This window comes from Gadus macrocephalus, chromosome 14, assembly GCF_031168955.1.
Source record: "Gadus macrocephalus chromosome 14, ASM3116895v1".
Taxonomy (NCBI): domain Eukaryota; kingdom Metazoa; phylum Chordata; class Actinopteri; order Gadiformes; family Gadidae; genus Gadus; species Gadus macrocephalus.
In genome coordinates, this window is record NC_082395.1 from 14,517,721 (window position 1) to 14,535,832 (window position 18,112).

The window sequence follows — 18,112 nt, forward strand, 5'->3', positions numbered from 1 at the left end:
GCACACAGATAGCTGGTCTAACTAGATGCACTGATTCAGCTGCACACCAACACACACAACACACCTGGTGAAGAGTAGTACCGTCTTTACATCTCTCCCTCCTGCTATCCCTCTACTCGTCTCTCTCTCTAGCTCCATATATGCTGTGCAGCCTGCTGCATGGGACTCATTGTAAATTGTAAGGTTGCTCGCACACACACACGCACGCACGCGCACACACACACACACACTCACACTCACACACGCACGCACACACGCACGCACACACACACACTCACACTCATACACACACGCACGCACACACGCACACGGCTGCACTCGATATGCTTCTCCTGCTCGTGTTCTCTTCCTGTCCCCTAGGAGCCCCTAGGAGGCGTGAGGCAGAAGTCCCTCCCCCTGACTCTCCCACCAGCCCCCCCAACACTCAGCATTGGTTTCTGCAGCATGTAGTCAATAGCACGCTCATATGTATGCATTAACATACAGCTTGGGGCTTATCCCGAGTTGACATTTCTACCAAATGCCAATGCGATTCCTAGCCGACCATGTGTCTTCCTGGGTCTGTGGCTTTGAATTCACTGAGGCGTGGAGATGGTACTGATTTATTATTTATAAAAGGTATAGAGTTCATTTTTGCCTCATACCTCAACCTCAACCAAGGGATTTACATCGAGATAGCCTGCTGGCCTTGGGATGCATCAACATAGTTTATTCATTAATTGTTGCATGTAGCCGAGTACCCTCTGAGTCACTGTGTTTTGGAGATTGCCAAAATTAAAAAAAGCATAGATTGTAGAGAGGCTAGATAAAAAATGCAAGTTATATTAATGCTTTAACTGGCCTCATCAAAATAATTGGTACTCTGAAAAAGACTCCACACCGCACTGCAGCTCCACACACAGATTAAAATGGTTTGGTTGGTAAAAACAATGTATAGGGCGTATTCACACCTGCCTTGTTTGATTCGGACAGAACAAAAGAAGTTGCTGGTGCGGACCTTTTGGGCTGGTGTGAATACAAACCATCGAACTCTGGTGCGGACCAAACAGTCGGACCGAGACCCAGGTGGTGTCGGTTCGCTTTCAAACGAACCCTGTTGCGGTTCGCTTGAGATGTGAAAGTGACCGCACCTCGGTCCGATCCAGTTCTAAAAATCATAGGCCTCCTTGGACGTAACTGGCTACCGCTCAGCCGCACATATTATGGGAAATACTGTTTGATTTAGTGGTAAGTCCAAGATTAGCAGCACATTGTCGGACCGTCGGGTGAAAGTTAATCGTGGCTCAACATGGAGCAAAAAGGAGATGGAACGTCTGTTGGATATTTGGACAGACACCCACATTAAAAGCATGCTGGAAAACACATACAATTCATGTCTATCTGCGATTTTTCCTCGCACTCTAAGGCTATAATCCTATTTGGCCTTATGTGAAGCCCCCTCCCCCCCAGGCCTTACTATATTCATCCCTCTCTAAAATAACAAAGTGGTACTCTCCTACTCACCACCACTGACAGTGTAATAGAGCAGGCGGTTGAGACGTGGAATATGCCCTGTGTGAAGGATCTCTACTTGCCCCCACGGTATACCCCTTCTCCATCCTCCTGCCCCTTTAGCCACTTGACGTCAGACTTTGCAGTGGAAGGGGCTGAAGAGCAGAATTCCCGCCTCCGGGCTGTTAGCCACGCCCTCAAACAAAGCTGTTTACGGCGCATGCAATTGGAATTTTCGCCATGTCGAGAAGATGTTCCCTGGGCGAAAGCTAATTCTCAAAGAAGACAACTCGAATAATGAGTGGTGACAATACATTTTTACCACCATCCTCCGCAGAACCACCCCAGCCTTGTATTTTGTTCGCTCTATATTGCTGAGAACCAGGCGATGGAGGATGGTCGCCTCGATGAGTCCTTACAGATGGGGCAGTTACCACTTTGATGGCCCAACCTGGACCTTCAGGATCACATCCTCATATGCCTCTTTTCCACCGACAGTACCAGCTGAACTCGCCACGACTTGGCGTGGTGGACCTGGTTTGGTTCCAGGCACGTCGTGTTTCCGTCTACAATAGTACCTCTTCAGCGTGGGCGGGTCGCATAGCACGCATGCGTCAAACTGCGCATGCTATCCACGCAACACATAAACAGACAGGGCTACACACTAGCGTCTCCACCTCTGTCATGGTCCACCGCGTGTTCTTGCGTGCTGATCCTGCGTTGTTCAATAATCAATCATTATTGTTGACTGAACGCTGATGCTAGTATTTAAAGATGCCGGTATCGTGCCGAAAATGGAATCCCCATCTGAAATCGCACCCTCTCTCTGCATGAACGCGCTTTCGCTTATTTCGTCTGTGCTTTCTAGAGGCACATCATGCATACATATATGACTTGTAAACTATTACATATTTTAGTGGCCTCGTAGTTCATTATCGTGAATGAGACATCTTAAGGCCTAGTGTGTGGCCTAGTGTGAGTGCAGGCCAGAGAACAATGGGGCCATTTGAGCACGGTTAGGTGTGAAAACGGCCAACGGCCACGGCCAGATGGCCTAGTGTGAGTGCACCCTAAAGCAGTGGAAATATGAACAGTATCAACATGTCAGGCTGCGTGAACAGGGCAGCAGTTCTAAGTGGGCATAAAACAGAGTGCAGAGGGGCCCCCGTGCTGCGAGCAGCTAGTTAGCTGCTTTGAACAAATAGTTGCCTCACCTCAGTGCAACCGTGAGTTAAATGAAGAATGTCAGTGTATGGATCTACTCCCCTTCTCGTACATTATTCCTTTCCAGGGACTTCACCACCTGCTTCGGGTCCGCGAAGATCTTTGGCGCTCCGCCGTCTCGGGGGTAAACATAGAGCCTGGCCGGGTATCGCAGTGTGCGTTTTATTCCTTGGTCGCGCAGGGCCTGTTGCACTTCTCTGAAGGCACGGCGCTGAGCCATGACGCTGGTGTAATCCGGGAAGATAAGGACCTTGCCTCCCTTGTACTCCACGGACTGTTGTCTGCCGAGACGAAGAATCAACTCCTTCTCCTGAAAGTGATGGATGCGCGCCAGGACGGTACGCGGTCTGGCGCCGGCGGCCGGCCTCGGCTGGAGGGAGCGGTGCGCCCGGTCGATTTTGACTGGACGCGGAAAGTGTTTGTCACCGAGCAGTTTGGGGATTAAACTGGAGACTAATTCAGTGGGTCTACCTTCCTCCTCACCCTCTGGTATCCCCACAATTTTGATGTTGTGCCTCCGAGAGCGGGCGTCCAGGTCAAGCACCTTGGTATGAGTGTTGCGTCCCGCCAGCACAGTGCATTTTTGCTTCAAGCGCTATCATGCAGACGTCAAGGTCGCTAGTAGCTTGCTCCTGGTTAGCCGCACATGCTTTCAGTCTGGCCAGCGAAGCTGCCAATGACTGAAACTTGTCCTCAAAGGCATCGAAACGTTCATTTATGCAGCGCAGGACTGACTCTGATACCTCTTTGCACTGCTCCTTACACATATCGTAAGTTTTATCTGGAGGCATGTCCGACCTGGTGGGAGAATCGCTAGCAGGGTTGCAGCTATCGATGGTACTAGCTCCGACTCCGGTAGCTCGGCTGTGGGTGGATTTGGCTTTGCTGGAGACGTTTGGCTTCGGCATTTTGGATTTTCAGTTTGATAGGGTTCTTAGGGAGGTATATACACACACACACTTGCGGTCTATGGGCAAAATGGACGCAGTATAAAGATGATTTTGTAAGTAGCGGAGAGGAGCACTGACTAAACACATCTACATCCTTCGCATGCGCACTAGTGCCTCCCCATGAACCGCAACATTGAGGAGGAAGGGATTGTTGCCCGCGGTTGTCTCCCGCTGGAGCGCCGCTGCCCGCTGCCGAGGCACCACCGCCGTGGGGCACCGCGATTGTCTCCCACCGCCTCGGCAGCGTGTGGCGGGCAGCAGGCAACGGGCAGCGAGGCTCCAGCGGGAGACAATCGTGGTCAACAATAGCGTGTAACGGGGACCGCCTTCCATTCAGACATAACACCACTCCGACATTGACGTCTAATTCTCGTAGTGGCGGCACTTCCATTGTTTTCAAATGTCCCACCACTCCGACAATTTCTGTTTCCATGGTTGGAGTGGCGGTACTTTACTCCTTTTCAAACGTCCCACCATTCCGACATTAGGTCATTAATATAAATTGCATTACTATTATCATTGTACTTTAATTAATTAATATCATTATTTCTTGGTTGCATGCGCCTACAGTGTCCTACACTGACATTCGTCATTGGTGATTGGGGACAGTCCCGATTTTGAGTTGCATGTCCCGAGTCCCAGCAAAAGCCTGTAGGGACGCTAAAATGACCTGGTTTCCACCATCAACCATGAAATGTCCCCTTTTGTCCGCGATTACATACCCAACGTGGTCTTAATATAGCCCGATCATCATCTAAAAAACACATAGAAAGATGAAAGCATCCAGCATGTGATTTCAACAATGTGTGAGGGCATACGCAACAGGGATAATCGCACAGTGGAATGTTGCGCGATTTAATCTGCAGAGTAGAAAGCGCTCGTACACTGGTCGGACAAGCGCTGGCCGGCGGAGATGTTCGCTCATTTCAGAAGCAGGGAGATTACAAGACAAAAATAAATGTATAATTTGCCGTGTGCTGCCTGGCACTAATGCTCCCGTTGAACTGATCTTTATTCCATCATGAACAATAGTTGAACTGATGAGATGAACCGCACCGTTTCCACCTTGAAGGCGTTGCTTATCACACAGGCCAATTTGGATGACACCTGTCCGCAATTCCAAAGCAGCAGGCTGTCAGCAAACAAATCAATTTTGGAGCACATTCACTCCTACAAATATGTGTAGGCTAATTTGAAGAGCTTTTGTCGCTGTGTTGAGGTCATGTCTTCGAAGCTCTACTAGGTTGACTTCTTACACACACACACGCACATGCGCACACGCACACGCACACACACACACACACACACACACACACACACACACACACACACACACACACACACACACACACACACACACACGGATTCGGCCCGCGAGGGAATATTTACTGGCCCTTTTAGTGGAAACCTATAGGTAAAAAGGTCGGGGATATTGTAGCCTATAACAATCAATGTTTTTAACGGACTTGCCTTCTATGGGCAAAAACAGTTTTTTTTATTGATCCCCTTCGAGAATTTGTGTGGAAAGGGCCAAGGGGTGTGTCTGGGGGGGCTATGAACTCCTCTTTCTCCTTTGTAACGCGCATTGTATTGACTTTGGGCCGATAGGAAGTTAACTGAGCCTATTCCTTGATTCGTTCTGCCGCGGCACTCCAAACAATTCATTGCGTTCCAATGTTTGTCCAATCCACTCCAATAGTGGTCCTGCATTGAGATTAAATCAAACTCTGACGAATAAATGGTCCAGTTTTAAGTTTCATAGAATATTTATACATTCCCAGGGGATGTTAAATTAGTGCACGCCCTGCGCTCGTAACACACTTGTAAAATGCAGTCGTCAATTGATTGAATGGGGGCATGTCGAAATGGCAGCATGTCGGACTGGCAGCATGTAACCGCGGGTAACAATCCCTTTCTCCTCCATGTCGCGTTTCAGTCTACTTCAGATTGATGAGGAAGTGGAAGAACCAGAGACGTGATAGGAAGCCTTATTTGTTTCCATGGTATTACCAGGCTCTTACCATATAATTTGCAACTGCTTACTCCCTTTTCCGTAAATGGTCATGTTTTACTTAGTAACGTTGCGGAATATATATGTTACAAAGCTTGAAGCACGCGATTATATTTTAGCTATTACCAACCTAAAACAGTCACAACTACACAGTAGCCTACTTAGTGGAGGTTTTTCTTAGTATTTCAGGTATATTTCAGATGTATTTCAGATATATTTCATATATCTACCGGGTAAATACCGAGTAATTAGGGGACTGTAAAAGAAGGGCTACCTGTTTTTTCTTGTCCAAGTCCGGAACACGTTTCCACAATTCCACTTAATTTTTCCAATTCTTGCAGGATTTCCCTTCGTTGAAACCCGGAGGCAATTTGTCGTTTTTAGAAGTAGCCATCTTTTCCTACCATTTTAAATCCAATAATTGTCCTGAGTCAACTTATTTAGTATTTATTTAAGGCTCTCCACAGCATTAAGGTGCGTTCATAACAAACGCAACGGGGCAACACGACTCCATACGAAGTCAACGTAGAGACGTGAATCGGGTGACAAGATTTGATTTGTAGCGCGATACTTTCGCCCTGCACGGGCGAGCGCATTCATGGATTTTCAGCGCGACATACGCGTGACGACAGAAAATCAGCGTTCATTGCCTTGAGTGACGTAACGTTACAGCCAATCAGCGTTCCCTGCAGTTCCCTGCCACCCGTTCCCTGCATTGCAGTCCGGAGTGAACCGCAGCATCGAGAGAGAGAAAAAGTGATTGTTGCTGTTTGCGACTCCAGGAGCTCTATAGATAATAGTATATAATATTATCTAATATTATATGATTTATAATATCATGGCAAAAAGCTGTGTTGGAGAGCTCTCGTGGGGATAGGAATGAACATGCATGGTGGTCATCTCGGCCATGGTTGAGAATGAATTGGCATGAAGCACCGTTGGCGGTCAAAAGATGTGGCGTGTCGAATTCGCCTGATAAAACTTGCACAGCGACGGATTATGATTTCTCGCGGGACAAAACTTGGGCGACAACACGAATGGGCGACAAATGTGTCTTTTGGTGTGGCCGCAGCTTTACAATCCAGCATCGCCAAATCGGCGGAAAAGACAGGGCACATGCATAGTACAATCTAAACACTGCGCGCTCCCGAGTAAAGGCTAAAGTATACTTCTCCGACTACGCAATCCATAATCCGATTCCGTAACCACGGAGAACCCCGAGCCTTTGAAGTTCTCCGTCAGGATGTCGGATACGCAATGCATTTCGCCGACGATCACAAGGTGCAAAGCAAACAAGATGCAATATAAACAAGGTGCAAAAGAAGTACAAAAGTTAACAAAAAGAATAGACAAGTAATACAAATAGAAAAGGATAATTCAAAATGAAACGCGGTGTTGTTGTTGTGAGAGGAGTCAAATCGGAAAGGGATTCCGGAAATGTGTTGTTGGAGGACCAATCACATTGATGTATCAAATATTTCTTTGCTTTGATTGGTGTTAGGTCTATTCTAAATGCGTCCAGAGGCAATTTGGTCTGCGCCCATTGATATCTCCCCTCGGAATAATTTGTCTTGCAATGTCAGGCTACTAGTATCCTCCTGCAACACTACAATTTCAGATACGCCATAATGTTAGGCCAACAATGATAACTGCCTCAACCAAGCCTCCCCAATCAGAAACAGAAGGATCACGGGAAGAGCAAAGCACCAATGTGCACAGATGATACTGTGAGATACCCTCAAGCAGCATCAAGCACTCCAGAACTTCAAACTTCCACTTAACTTAATGTATCTTAAATAGATATAGAAGCACTCATGTACCCTGTAAACTTTTCATCCTGATTTTTCGAAAGCTTTGTTTCCATGGCAACTAATCCTCAGGCATTGGCAACAAAAAAGAAAATACCTTGTGAACTTTTCAACGAGAACAAGTTGCTGTGGACTGCCGAGTGGCAGGCGGTGAATGCTAATCATACCGTGGACCTTGTTGACACTACGTGAAACAAACAATTAAGACACAACTCTGCTCACCGTCTTTATTGGTTGGTTGCTTTGTGTGATTGTGCACATATTTGAGTGTGCTTGCGTGTATGTATTTGATTGTGCTTTTGTATGTATTTGTATTTCTGTGTGGGTATGTGGTATGTATCTTTCGTTTGTTATGCGTAAATGTACAAATATTTGGCAGTGTGTGTTTGTGTGTGTGTGTGTGTGTGTGTGTGTGTGTGTGTGTGTGTGTGTGTGTGTGTGTGTAATGAATGTTGTGATATAATAACCAATTAGATCAGACTTAAAATAAGCATTACCTTTGAAATTAACTTGATTTGATAAGTTGTAAGACAAATGTGAATAACTGCACGATAAAATTTCCCCTTTATGCTGCAAACAATATAGATACTATATTCCCATGAACAATTCTAAAATACATGTTGTGTCTACATTTCCAGTTGCTAAGCCCCGCAAAATAGAAATGTCTCTATTATTCACACAGATTCTTAACTACATGGACTGATAAGCCATTGAGCTATTAGAATCAAATATACTGAAGACTTCAGAAGCAGAGGGGAAAAATGAAATACTGTCAAAGAGGAGATGAAGAAAGTAGCCTGAGAGAGCTGGCTGCTGCATTTAATGCCAGGGCTGTGGCACTGAAGATGCTGTTATTTCCTTAGTTCATATTATTTATCATAATATATGCTAAACATCATTATCATAATATTAAATACGAAACATTTAGAAAAACCAAGACCTATGCAAGATTTTTAGTTTTCATTATCAGCCTTCAATACCATACAAGCAGACATTCGGGTGGCAAAAATGGTCCAGAAAGAACTGAATCCATACCTGATACATTGCTATGCTTCATTTCTCACCAACAGAGTACAGTTCGTAAAGGTAAACAAAACCTTTCGTCTGCCATTAAAACCAATGTTGGGGGCCCCCAGGGTTGTTGAGTTTAGCTATGCTTTTTACGTTCTACACCGATGTCGTACATTGTCGTACAGATACAGCAAATCAATATATAATAAAATACTCTGATGATACTGTTTTATTATCTGTTGAGTATGTATGTATGTGTGTGTGTGTGTATGTGTATGTGTATGTGTATGTGTGTGTGTGTGTGTGTGTGTGTGTGTGTGTGTGTGTGTGTGTGTGTGTGTGTGTGTGTGTGTGTGTGTAGGCAGAGGAAGAAGAGTAGGAGGATGAAGAAGATGAGAAGGAGGAGGGGTATCCAAGTGTCCTTGCCACCCTAATCTTAAGCTTTGCTATTTCTCCTCCGTTTATCCTCAAATCCATATTTCCTGCCAACATACCTTTCATTCCAGCCCTCCTTATAGGGCGTTCACTCAGCAGAACCAAGAAGCGTGGGGCTGAATAAATATCGGGCTCACAAAGGCAGTAAAAAAACCAGCGGATGAAATGAACATATGGGCAGAGGAAAATACACACACGCACGCACACACAGTAAGGAACTGGTAGCATAAGGCTTGTCTGTGTAGTACATTCATGTCCATTTTCTTTGGAGCCAGTGTTCAGCGTAATTATCAGGAGCTGCCACACCTAGAGTGAGCTACACAACGCAGCCACAGTACTTGCCTTTAAAATACCACTGACAGGAGCTGAAGGAAACACTCGCACCACCACTCCGACCTCAGCTATTTCTATATGCGTCCATATCATTTGCACTGCTGTTGTTTTGCAACAAGAACCAAAACTTGGGAGGAAACATTGAGTCCAAACTAGTTTTTCTTTGCACTATATCGTTCGCTAGGGCGAAGTTTCTTGGAGTGAACAGTTTCGGCTGCAAATGGACAGGGTTCAGAAGGTCTATGAGGTTCTGAAGAGTGTTGGATCTTTATAAAGGAGGTTGTGCTCTTGTATTACACAATAAAAGAACATACAACTGTGATGTATCCAGCTACTGTGTTGAGCAGTATTGCAGGATCATGAGCCGTGTCAAACGACAAACAAACAACATGATTGTTTCACTGTACTGGATAATTACATCCACCTCCTTTTTATTGAAGTAATCGATCAGTGCACCATTCTGCAGTAATATACCCCTTTCAAAGAGGTCCTAAAACAAACACAGATGTTCCTCTTCAGACTATGCTCAGACTATGCTCCTTTTATGTACCAGGGAATTAGTAGTAGACTTATCTTCACTAGTCGTCTACTCAATTCCCTAGGCCAAGAAAGTAGAAGACCCATAGTGTAGTGGGCGACACCTGTGTTTGTCCTTTCGATGACACCTCTGTGAAAAGGGTCTATGCTAAGAACCATGGTGTGTGTGTGTGTGTGTGCGTGTGCGCGTGTGTGTGTGTGTGTGTGTGTGTGTGTGTGTGTGTGTGTGTGTGTGTGTGTGTGTGTGTGTGTGTGTGTGTGTGTGTGTGTGTGAGAGAGAGAGAGATAGGCATGGCTCAAGAGACTGCTGTGGTGTAGGACACATGTGAGATGGTAAACTATGACTGCGTTTGGCATGGTTTAGTAGCTGAGGCTCAAGGAACCACACAGTCCCACCCCACTAAGGATTGAGGGGAATAAACACTGGAATGTTGGCTACTTTTCAAATGTTATTCTGCTCTCCATGTTTTCTCTTCTTTTTATCAACATCCCTGTTCACTCGCCCTGAACCAAACAAAGAACCATTCACAATTGTTTCACTTTATCTACTCATTTTAATAATATGAATAGTATGTTGTATCATTTGAAAACATTTCTGAATGAGTAGTTGCCGATTTCAGCGAATTGTTATTTGTGTCAGGGCTCCAGTCCAATAATCCAAAACATAATTTACTACCCGATCATGAATATGCACTTCAGTATAAACACCAAGTGATAGCTGATTAACATAATAATCGGAACATTTTTGTACACATTTAAATATAAAGCCCAGTTAACTATACAGAGTTGAATCAAAGGGAATGACCCAATATTTGATTGAACCAATATTGCAACAGCGATATGAAGCTTCTGTATGTATTGACTCTGACAATGCATTCAAATGATAAATTACTTACCAGTGACTTAATCTATCTTCTATTCGTTATCCTCGATCCCTCAATCTAAGGAACAACTTTAAAAGTTGCCTCCACCGACCGTAGTTTTTCTATTTTGCTCCTTGGCTTCATCAAGCCTCAAGACGCTTCAAGTTATTGGCCAAAATAGACCTTTGGCGATGACTACTGGTGAAATAAAGTATTGACGTAAGATTAGTACACATGTCATTAATCATTTGGTCGTGAACTTTACAAAGCAATGGCAATTTCGTCTACGGAAAGAATGAGCACGCATTCGATTTTTTTTACAATTTTAAATGCTGGATTGTTCGTCGTTCTGCGTCAAACATGATTGAATATACATTAATTTCAGTAAAACTGGCAGATATCTTACTTGTGCATACAAATAAGAAAATGTGCAGTGATTCTAAATTAATATTAATTCTAAAACCGTTCTCTTTTTGAATAAGGTTGTCACTCTTTGCAGTTGATCTAAACAACCTACAGAGGGTGTCGTTCAACGGAACATCTTGTTGTTTTTTAACACAAATAATAATGAAGAAGTCATTATTAAATCATTTAAGATTTGGAATTGGTATGTAGGTCAACCGTAGTCCTAACATTAAATAATTATTAGTCATTAAACGACCCAATAAGTGCCGTAGATCACGAGATAATAACTAACTAAATGGGCAGCGGCCGTGTTGGTCTGACTCTAGATAATAAGGGCTGGTTCCGGGTAGTTCCTTCCTGTTTCACGGCGCTTCCGTGGTGCTGAAATTCCATCTGGTCTCACGTGTTTACTGTGTATAAAAGACTCTTTGTACCTCATCAACATGTCTAGTCTGTCACCGGACAAACGGCGAAAAATGGAGTCAGCTTTAAACCAACTGAAGAAATACACTGTAGTAGTGGCCGACACTGGGGATTTCAATGGTAACATTTTTACTTTTTCGATAGCCTAGCAGCTTACGGGAAGTGATCGCTAATCGTAATGTGAATGACCTCCGTGCCATCTCAATCCAATCCCCAAAATGTAACTGTGGCTAACGGTAAAGCGCTGCGCACTTGTGTTGCTAAACAGCAGTTCATGTTATTTCATGACTTAATTACTCAAGTTTCGCCGTGAGAATGAGGTAAAATCTTTTGAATCCGATTTCAGACCTTAACATTTTCAGACATGAGGAACTTTGTGTTAGCTTTGTTTTTAATTGCAGATTACTTTGCGTTTTCAGATCAACGTAACTCATGCATATTTAACTTCGCTTGCTCGTCTTGCAATATCGTACACAGCTGCTCGCAACTAGAATGCTCTGTTGCATTGAACAATACACCTCGTTCATTAACTGTTTTTGTCTGTTTTAGCTGATAATAACCTAGACATACCTTTAAATAGTTCATTGGTGATTGTTTGGAAATTTAACATTTGGTATTTTTTAAATGCGATAGATTTTTTATAATCTGTTATCAAATAGATGATCTGAACGAGGAAGTAATTGATAACCTGTTTGGCAATGTGGACATTTCCTCATGCTTCCTGCTTGCCCTGCGAGTCAGGATGACAAGGCAGAAAAACGTCCTCATTTACTGTTTCCTCACGCGTTTCTAACCGCTTCAACAGGATGGGTAACCTGCATCAGGTGTCACAACGATCTTATGTGTCCCTTTATGTGCAGATTGGATACTAAAGATGTAATTTGTAGGTGTCTTTCTTTTTTTGGTAAATTGGTTTAGGTAACTTTACTATAGCCTACTGTTTGTTCACTAAATATATAGTTGTCATAAACGACTACTTAATAGAAAAGAGGTTGACTGCCCACAGGCACTGAAGCAGAGAACGAAACAAATTACTACTGTAGTTACTCAGGGTAAAATAATCAGCCGTTGGTTCTTTTAAACCAATGCTGGTTATGGCAGGCCTCAGCATGTCGGTTATTGTCACATTTGTGTAAAAATAAGTGCAAATTTAGGTAGGGACAATTTTAAGTTTACATTAGTGAGCATGAGCTTTGTCATAAAAAGTGGGAGAACTGCAGATTTCTTGATGCTTGAGTTCTTGTATATCGCATCAATTAAAATTGTCTGTTAACTTCTACGGATTGGAAGACATGGAGAAAAATGTTATGGTCCTGTAGATGTCGGCCAGATAGTAAACTTTTCTCACGCCTTCTTAGATTACGCAACAAGGAATTTCTCCTGTGATTTGTAAACGGGCCGTGACTGTTTCTTCACATTGCAAATTTGGTTGATGGGAAAATTGGATTTGTTTTTTGGTCCTTACTGGAAAGGATTAGAGGCCAACCTCTTTTTAATTCTGTGGATATGACTTTTTGTATAGGAACTTGCCATCCTAATCCCAATTTCTGACCGTCCTTTAGCAATCGAAGAGTACAAGCCCCAAGATGCGACCACCAACCCTTCCCTCATCCTGGCTGCTGCCAAGATGCCTGCCTACCAGCACCTCGTTGACCAGGCCATTAAATATGGCATCACCAAAGGCGGGTAGGTTGTTTCATTGTTTTCAAAATTGCACAAATTGCACACATGAACTTCAGTTGTAAATCATAACCCGGATCTTGCACATGGAGATGGCACCCGGTTGGAGTTTGTCTCTGTTATATTTTGCAAAATGATTCCATTATGTTCCTGATTTTAAGGCCCGATTATGCATTTAATTTTAGATCTCACTTTCTCATTAATGAAATGGTAGTCACTAAGTGGTATCAACTGCCCATGGTGTAACAATTTAACTATGATGAGAATTACAAAGCTCTGAAGTCTTTTTTTTTTTTTCTCTTCAGAACTGAAGATGAGGAGTTAACCAACATCATGGATAAACTGTTTGTCAGTTTTGGCCTTGAGATCCTCAAGAAGATCCCAGGCCGGGTCTCCACCGAGGTGGACGCACGGTAAGAGGAGGCATGCCGTACAGCTTTTCTCCCAGGATAGGCCTTTACATTAAATTAAGAACTCCCTTCTTTTAACTTTACACTCCTGAGTCCCACTGATTTCAGCATCAAGGAAATGCAGGCTTCCAGTTCCTCCAGTGTTTGTTCTTTGACAAAAGCACAAAGTAGAGGCCAAGAATGGATGGTGCCTGTCATTGACATGCGTTAGGTCCTTTTAATTGTCTAACACTGATAATTGCAACTTTGGTCTTAATAAAAATAGTCTTGAGGCCAGAATGTTTTACCGTGAAGTTACTACAGTCTGCTACAGAGATGTGTGCCATAGAAAGTGTGAAGGCTCACAGTATGGCCTTATTCCGTCCATAGTGACCATGTTTGATGGTTTCATCTCTCCTCCCCAGGCTGTCCTACAACAAGGATGAAATGGTAGCCAGGGCCCTGAAGCTCATTGCTCTGTATAAGGTTGAGGGAATCGACAAGGAGCGCATCCTCATCAAGCTCTCGTCGACCTGGGAAGGCATCCAGGCTGGGAAGTAAGTGTACGAAGTGGCTTTTTTGTGTGGGAAAATAAGCATACAACCACTACTGTCTTTAGACTAAACCACTATGGACATGTACATGCACGGCTAAACTTAGAATAGTCCTTGCACAGACTGTATGCAGGGATTCCACGTGTTCTTAAAAAGTCTAAAATCCAATAATCTGAATTTTAGACCTTCAATGAATTTTTAATACAATTGCGACAGGTCTAAAAAATATTTTTGATTATGGAACCAATAAACACTAATGTAAACTGGGCAGCACGGTTCAAATTTATAGAAGCACTCCCAGGTAGTGTGTCTTGGGGGCTAGTGACATCTCCTCTTGTCAAAAAATATTTACTAATTTAAACTACTATAGTAGCTCTGGCTAGAGAACAGCTCATGTAGAGATTAGTTGAAAACAACAAATTTGGAGCCCGCTGAACCTTGTGCAAGAAAGGCATGGGAAGTCAGAAAAACTTTAAAACGCTTTCACAAGCTTTTGGCATAGGCCAATATTTTGTTACGGATTCACATCAGGAGCATCAAAGTCTGGTCCCACCGCGACCCACAATGCACTAACAACGACACCTGCAAGCCTAATGGTTCCCAAGATATCTGGTTCCCGACCACTTGCATGTGGCGGGCACAAGCATATTTAACCAGATGCAGCGGAGCTCATGTCAGCAACTCAGCATATACATCGAAATTCCACAAACCTACGTTTTTAGTTTTATGTGACGTGTTGTATCTCGTTATTGTTGTAAATAGGTATATCTTAAAGAGTACCACATTAAAGGCACCGTTAACGCGTGATGATATAAATGATTTGTCTTATTGGGTTCGATCACGGTCTCCAGTACAAAAAGTATTTTGTTCAGGGCAACTGCAGGTCGTCCTACTTCCGAGACTACCTCTCTGCATCTGGTAATGATGTAGAAAGATGATGACATTACTGTGGTGGGAACATTTTGGCAGTTTTTTTACATCTCGTAGCCTGTTTTCACAACGTTTGATACTTTCTCCAGACATGGAGTGGCCGATATTCGCCATTCTTCTACATCACCTGCCTTGCTAATTGCATACTCGATCCTAAATTTGGGCGTAGGCCAGGGTTGCTAAACATTTTAAAATGAATCAGTCAAATAAATCTTGTCTGTTTGACGGACTCCATGACTCCATTTGACTGCTCCAACGCCATTGCTTCAGCTTTACAGTTTTCATTTAAAGTTGCAAATCCCAAGGCAGACTGTGTAAATAAATAAGAACATCAATCAATTGAAAACAAATCGACACAGAGCTAGGTTACGTACATGCTCCTCCTAACATGAAATACACCTTTTTGAGGCAATAGTTCTCTTGTAATAACTGCTTAGTAACAATCATAATCCGTATTGAACGGAAATCCTGTGTCTTAAGCCTCTGTATCATATTTGATGCCGTTATTATAATGCACATATATGACAACCTAAACGATTGTACCCTTCGGACAACAACAGGAAAGACAATTCCACAAGTCGACTTTCGGGGTACAGCACTACAGGCTTCAAGTTGCACATGTGTAGATGGGGGTTAACTTGGAGGTTGTGTGTGTGTGTTCCCAGAGAGCTGGAGGAGAAGCATGGCGTCCATTGCAACATGACCCTGCTGTTTTCCTTCGCGCAGGCTGTGGCCTGCGCAGAGGCCAAGGTCACCCTCATCTCACCCTTTGTGGGGCGCATTCTGGACTGGTACAAGGAAAGCACCGGCTGCAAAAGCTATGAGCCACACGAGGACCCAGGTAATTTTTTTTAGTTTTACACACAGCCCTTGAATGCCTAGCACACCTTCTTAATATTTACAAGGAAACGGTCGGCGATCTGATAAAGCTGTCGTAGACCAGTTCTCAAGCACGTCTGTATGCTTTCAAAGGATACTATGAAGACAATAAAGTTATATGACAGTTTAAAGTTGCTCTTTGAACCTCTTTGAACCGATTTATGAAAAGATGTACCACATTAGCTCCATATACTACCATGATATTCCAGCAGAGGGCACTGGTTTTGCTTCTGTTAGTATAAAAATGAATTTGTCTAAATGATTGTACTAGTTCTACACAGATTTCCTATTTGCCAATAGGAAAGAAAATTTGCAGCACGTGGTTTGAACAACCAATACAAACACAATTGTTTGAAGGTTTGCTCTTCCATAAGAGCCTGCAGGCTCAAATGCAATCAATTCTCATATATTTTGACATGATCATGTTTAAAATATTATATATTTTTGCTGTTTGTTCAGTTTTTCATTTGTAAGAATATAATACAAAATCAAATGTTGTAGTATGTGTTTACTAAGCACATATGTCCTGTGTTTTGAATCAGGATCTCAAAGTGAAAAATTATCAGCCAATATGGATGACATTTTGCTAAAGAAATTATAATTTTTCTTTATGAAAAATAAGGGTAAATTGTGAAAAACATCCAAAGTAGTCCAAGACCTCAGGGCTAAGTTGTTCCCCTTTCCCACACCTGATCATGCAGCAATAACATCTGCAGTGTCTCTAATATAGATTGTCTTCTTGATTGGTTGACCACAAGCTTGAAAAGATTTAGCTATGCATGTTAATATGTACCCTCGAAATACAGGTGTACTGAGTGTGACCAAGATCTACAACTACTACAAGAAGTTTGGCTACGCCACTGTGGTGATGGGCGCCTCCTTCAGGAACACCGGGGAAGTCAAGGCCCTGGCTGGCTGCGACCTGCTCACCATCTCCCCCGGCTTACTGGAAGAACTCAGCCAGGACCATGGCACTATCAAAGAGATGCTCAATGAGAAGAACGGTATGGCTGTATAGCTCAGACAGAGGCTCCCCTGAAGTCATATAGCCATTGTTGTCTAATGCTTTCTGAACAGACGACAAACAAAAAGCATTTACTGTTTTGCCTACTATGTAGCTAAAAGGGGCTGTAGGTAAGATTGAATGGCTAATCAGGGCTTCTCCTCCCTAATTGGTTCCGGGAATCCATCCTACCTGTCAATCACAGGTGCATGAAGGCGAGGCTCTTGCCCTTTTATGCTTTCTTGAATCTTGCCTACAGCCCTTCATATTCTGATGAATATGATGATTAAGTAAGTATCCCCAAATAGTATTTACCTGCCAGTGTTGTAACGTAACGTTCTTATCTATTGCATATGTTGTTGTTACAAACCTGACATTCCTGTCACTTTTGTAATGTACTTTTAGTTATGATTTCCAAAGACTGGTGGCTAGTGTGCCACTCGTGTAACCTCTGGTTGTGTCTCTCTGTGTGCAGCCAAGGACTGTGATCTGGACAAGGTTCACCTGGATGAGAAGGCCTTTCGCTGGGAGCACAACGAGGACCGCATGGCCGTGGAGAAGCTTTCAGACGGCATTCGCAAGTTTGCTGCCGACGCCGTTAAACTGGAGTGCATGATAAAGGTACACCTTGATCACGGCCATGGAGGAAAGCCACTTCAACACATAACTTGGTTGTATCTCCTGGCCAAATATAATGACTTGTACCTTTTTTTTTTTTCCTTGCTTGTCCTACAGGAGAAAGTTCTTAATGTGAAGAACGGCCAGTAATGGAGGAAGGAGGCACATGGTCCCATCCAAGCGTCTAACCCTTTAAGATGTGTGGTGACTGTTTGTATTGTGGACCATCATAACCGAGGAACCAGGGAACTTGGAACCCCCCGCCCCCTGGAAGGCCCTCTAAAAACGACCATCAAGTCTACTACAATGTTCCTGAATTCTGAACAAACTTATAACCGCTTGGCTTAAATGCATATTATTAGCCTTGCTAAGTAAACCAATTGAACAGAATCTTCTACATTTATAAAGGCTATTAAAAGTATACATTTATTTTATACAGTACTCAAAAGGTACATCGCAAAATGAACATCAACTCTGACATTCCACCGAATGTAAATAAAGATCTGTTTTAAATATTTGTCTGTTTTCTACCAAAGCAATGTCAACATTTAGAAAAAGTACACTGCAA

General features: G+C 43.3%; 2 protein-coding genes across 4 annotated transcripts in view; one reads left to right on the forward strand and one right to left on the reverse strand.

Annotated features, from left to right (window-relative positions):
* Positions 1 to 11,270, reverse strand: part of tspan4a (tetraspanin 4a) — a 79,296-nt gene extending 68,026 nt beyond the window's left edge. For 2 of the 3 annotated variants that reach the window (XM_060070712.1, XM_060070710.1), the window contains exon 1: positions 10,697 to 11,270. The gene's annotated coding sequence lies outside the window, so the exon portion shown is untranslated. Of the gene's footprint in view, positions 1 to 64; positions 314 to 10,696 lie in introns of those variants that run through there. The other variant, XM_060070713.1, reaches the window with a different exon arrangement.
* A 143-nt stretch (positions 11,271 to 11,413) lies between these two features.
* Positions 11,414 to 18,057, forward strand: taldo1 (transaldolase 1). The gene is made up of 8 exons (XM_060070708.1): positions 11,414 to 11,611; positions 13,054 to 13,177; positions 13,477 to 13,584; positions 13,986 to 14,117; positions 15,710 to 15,885; positions 16,730 to 16,927; positions 17,402 to 17,547; positions 17,662 to 18,057. The coding sequence occupies exons 1-8, from the start codon at positions 11,512 to 11,514 to the stop codon at positions 17,692 to 17,694; spliced, it is 1,017 nt and encodes a 338-aa protein (XP_059926691.1). The 5' UTR covers positions 11,414 to 11,511; the 3' UTR covers positions 17,695 to 18,057.
* Positions 18,058 to 18,112: the final 55 nt, after the last annotated feature.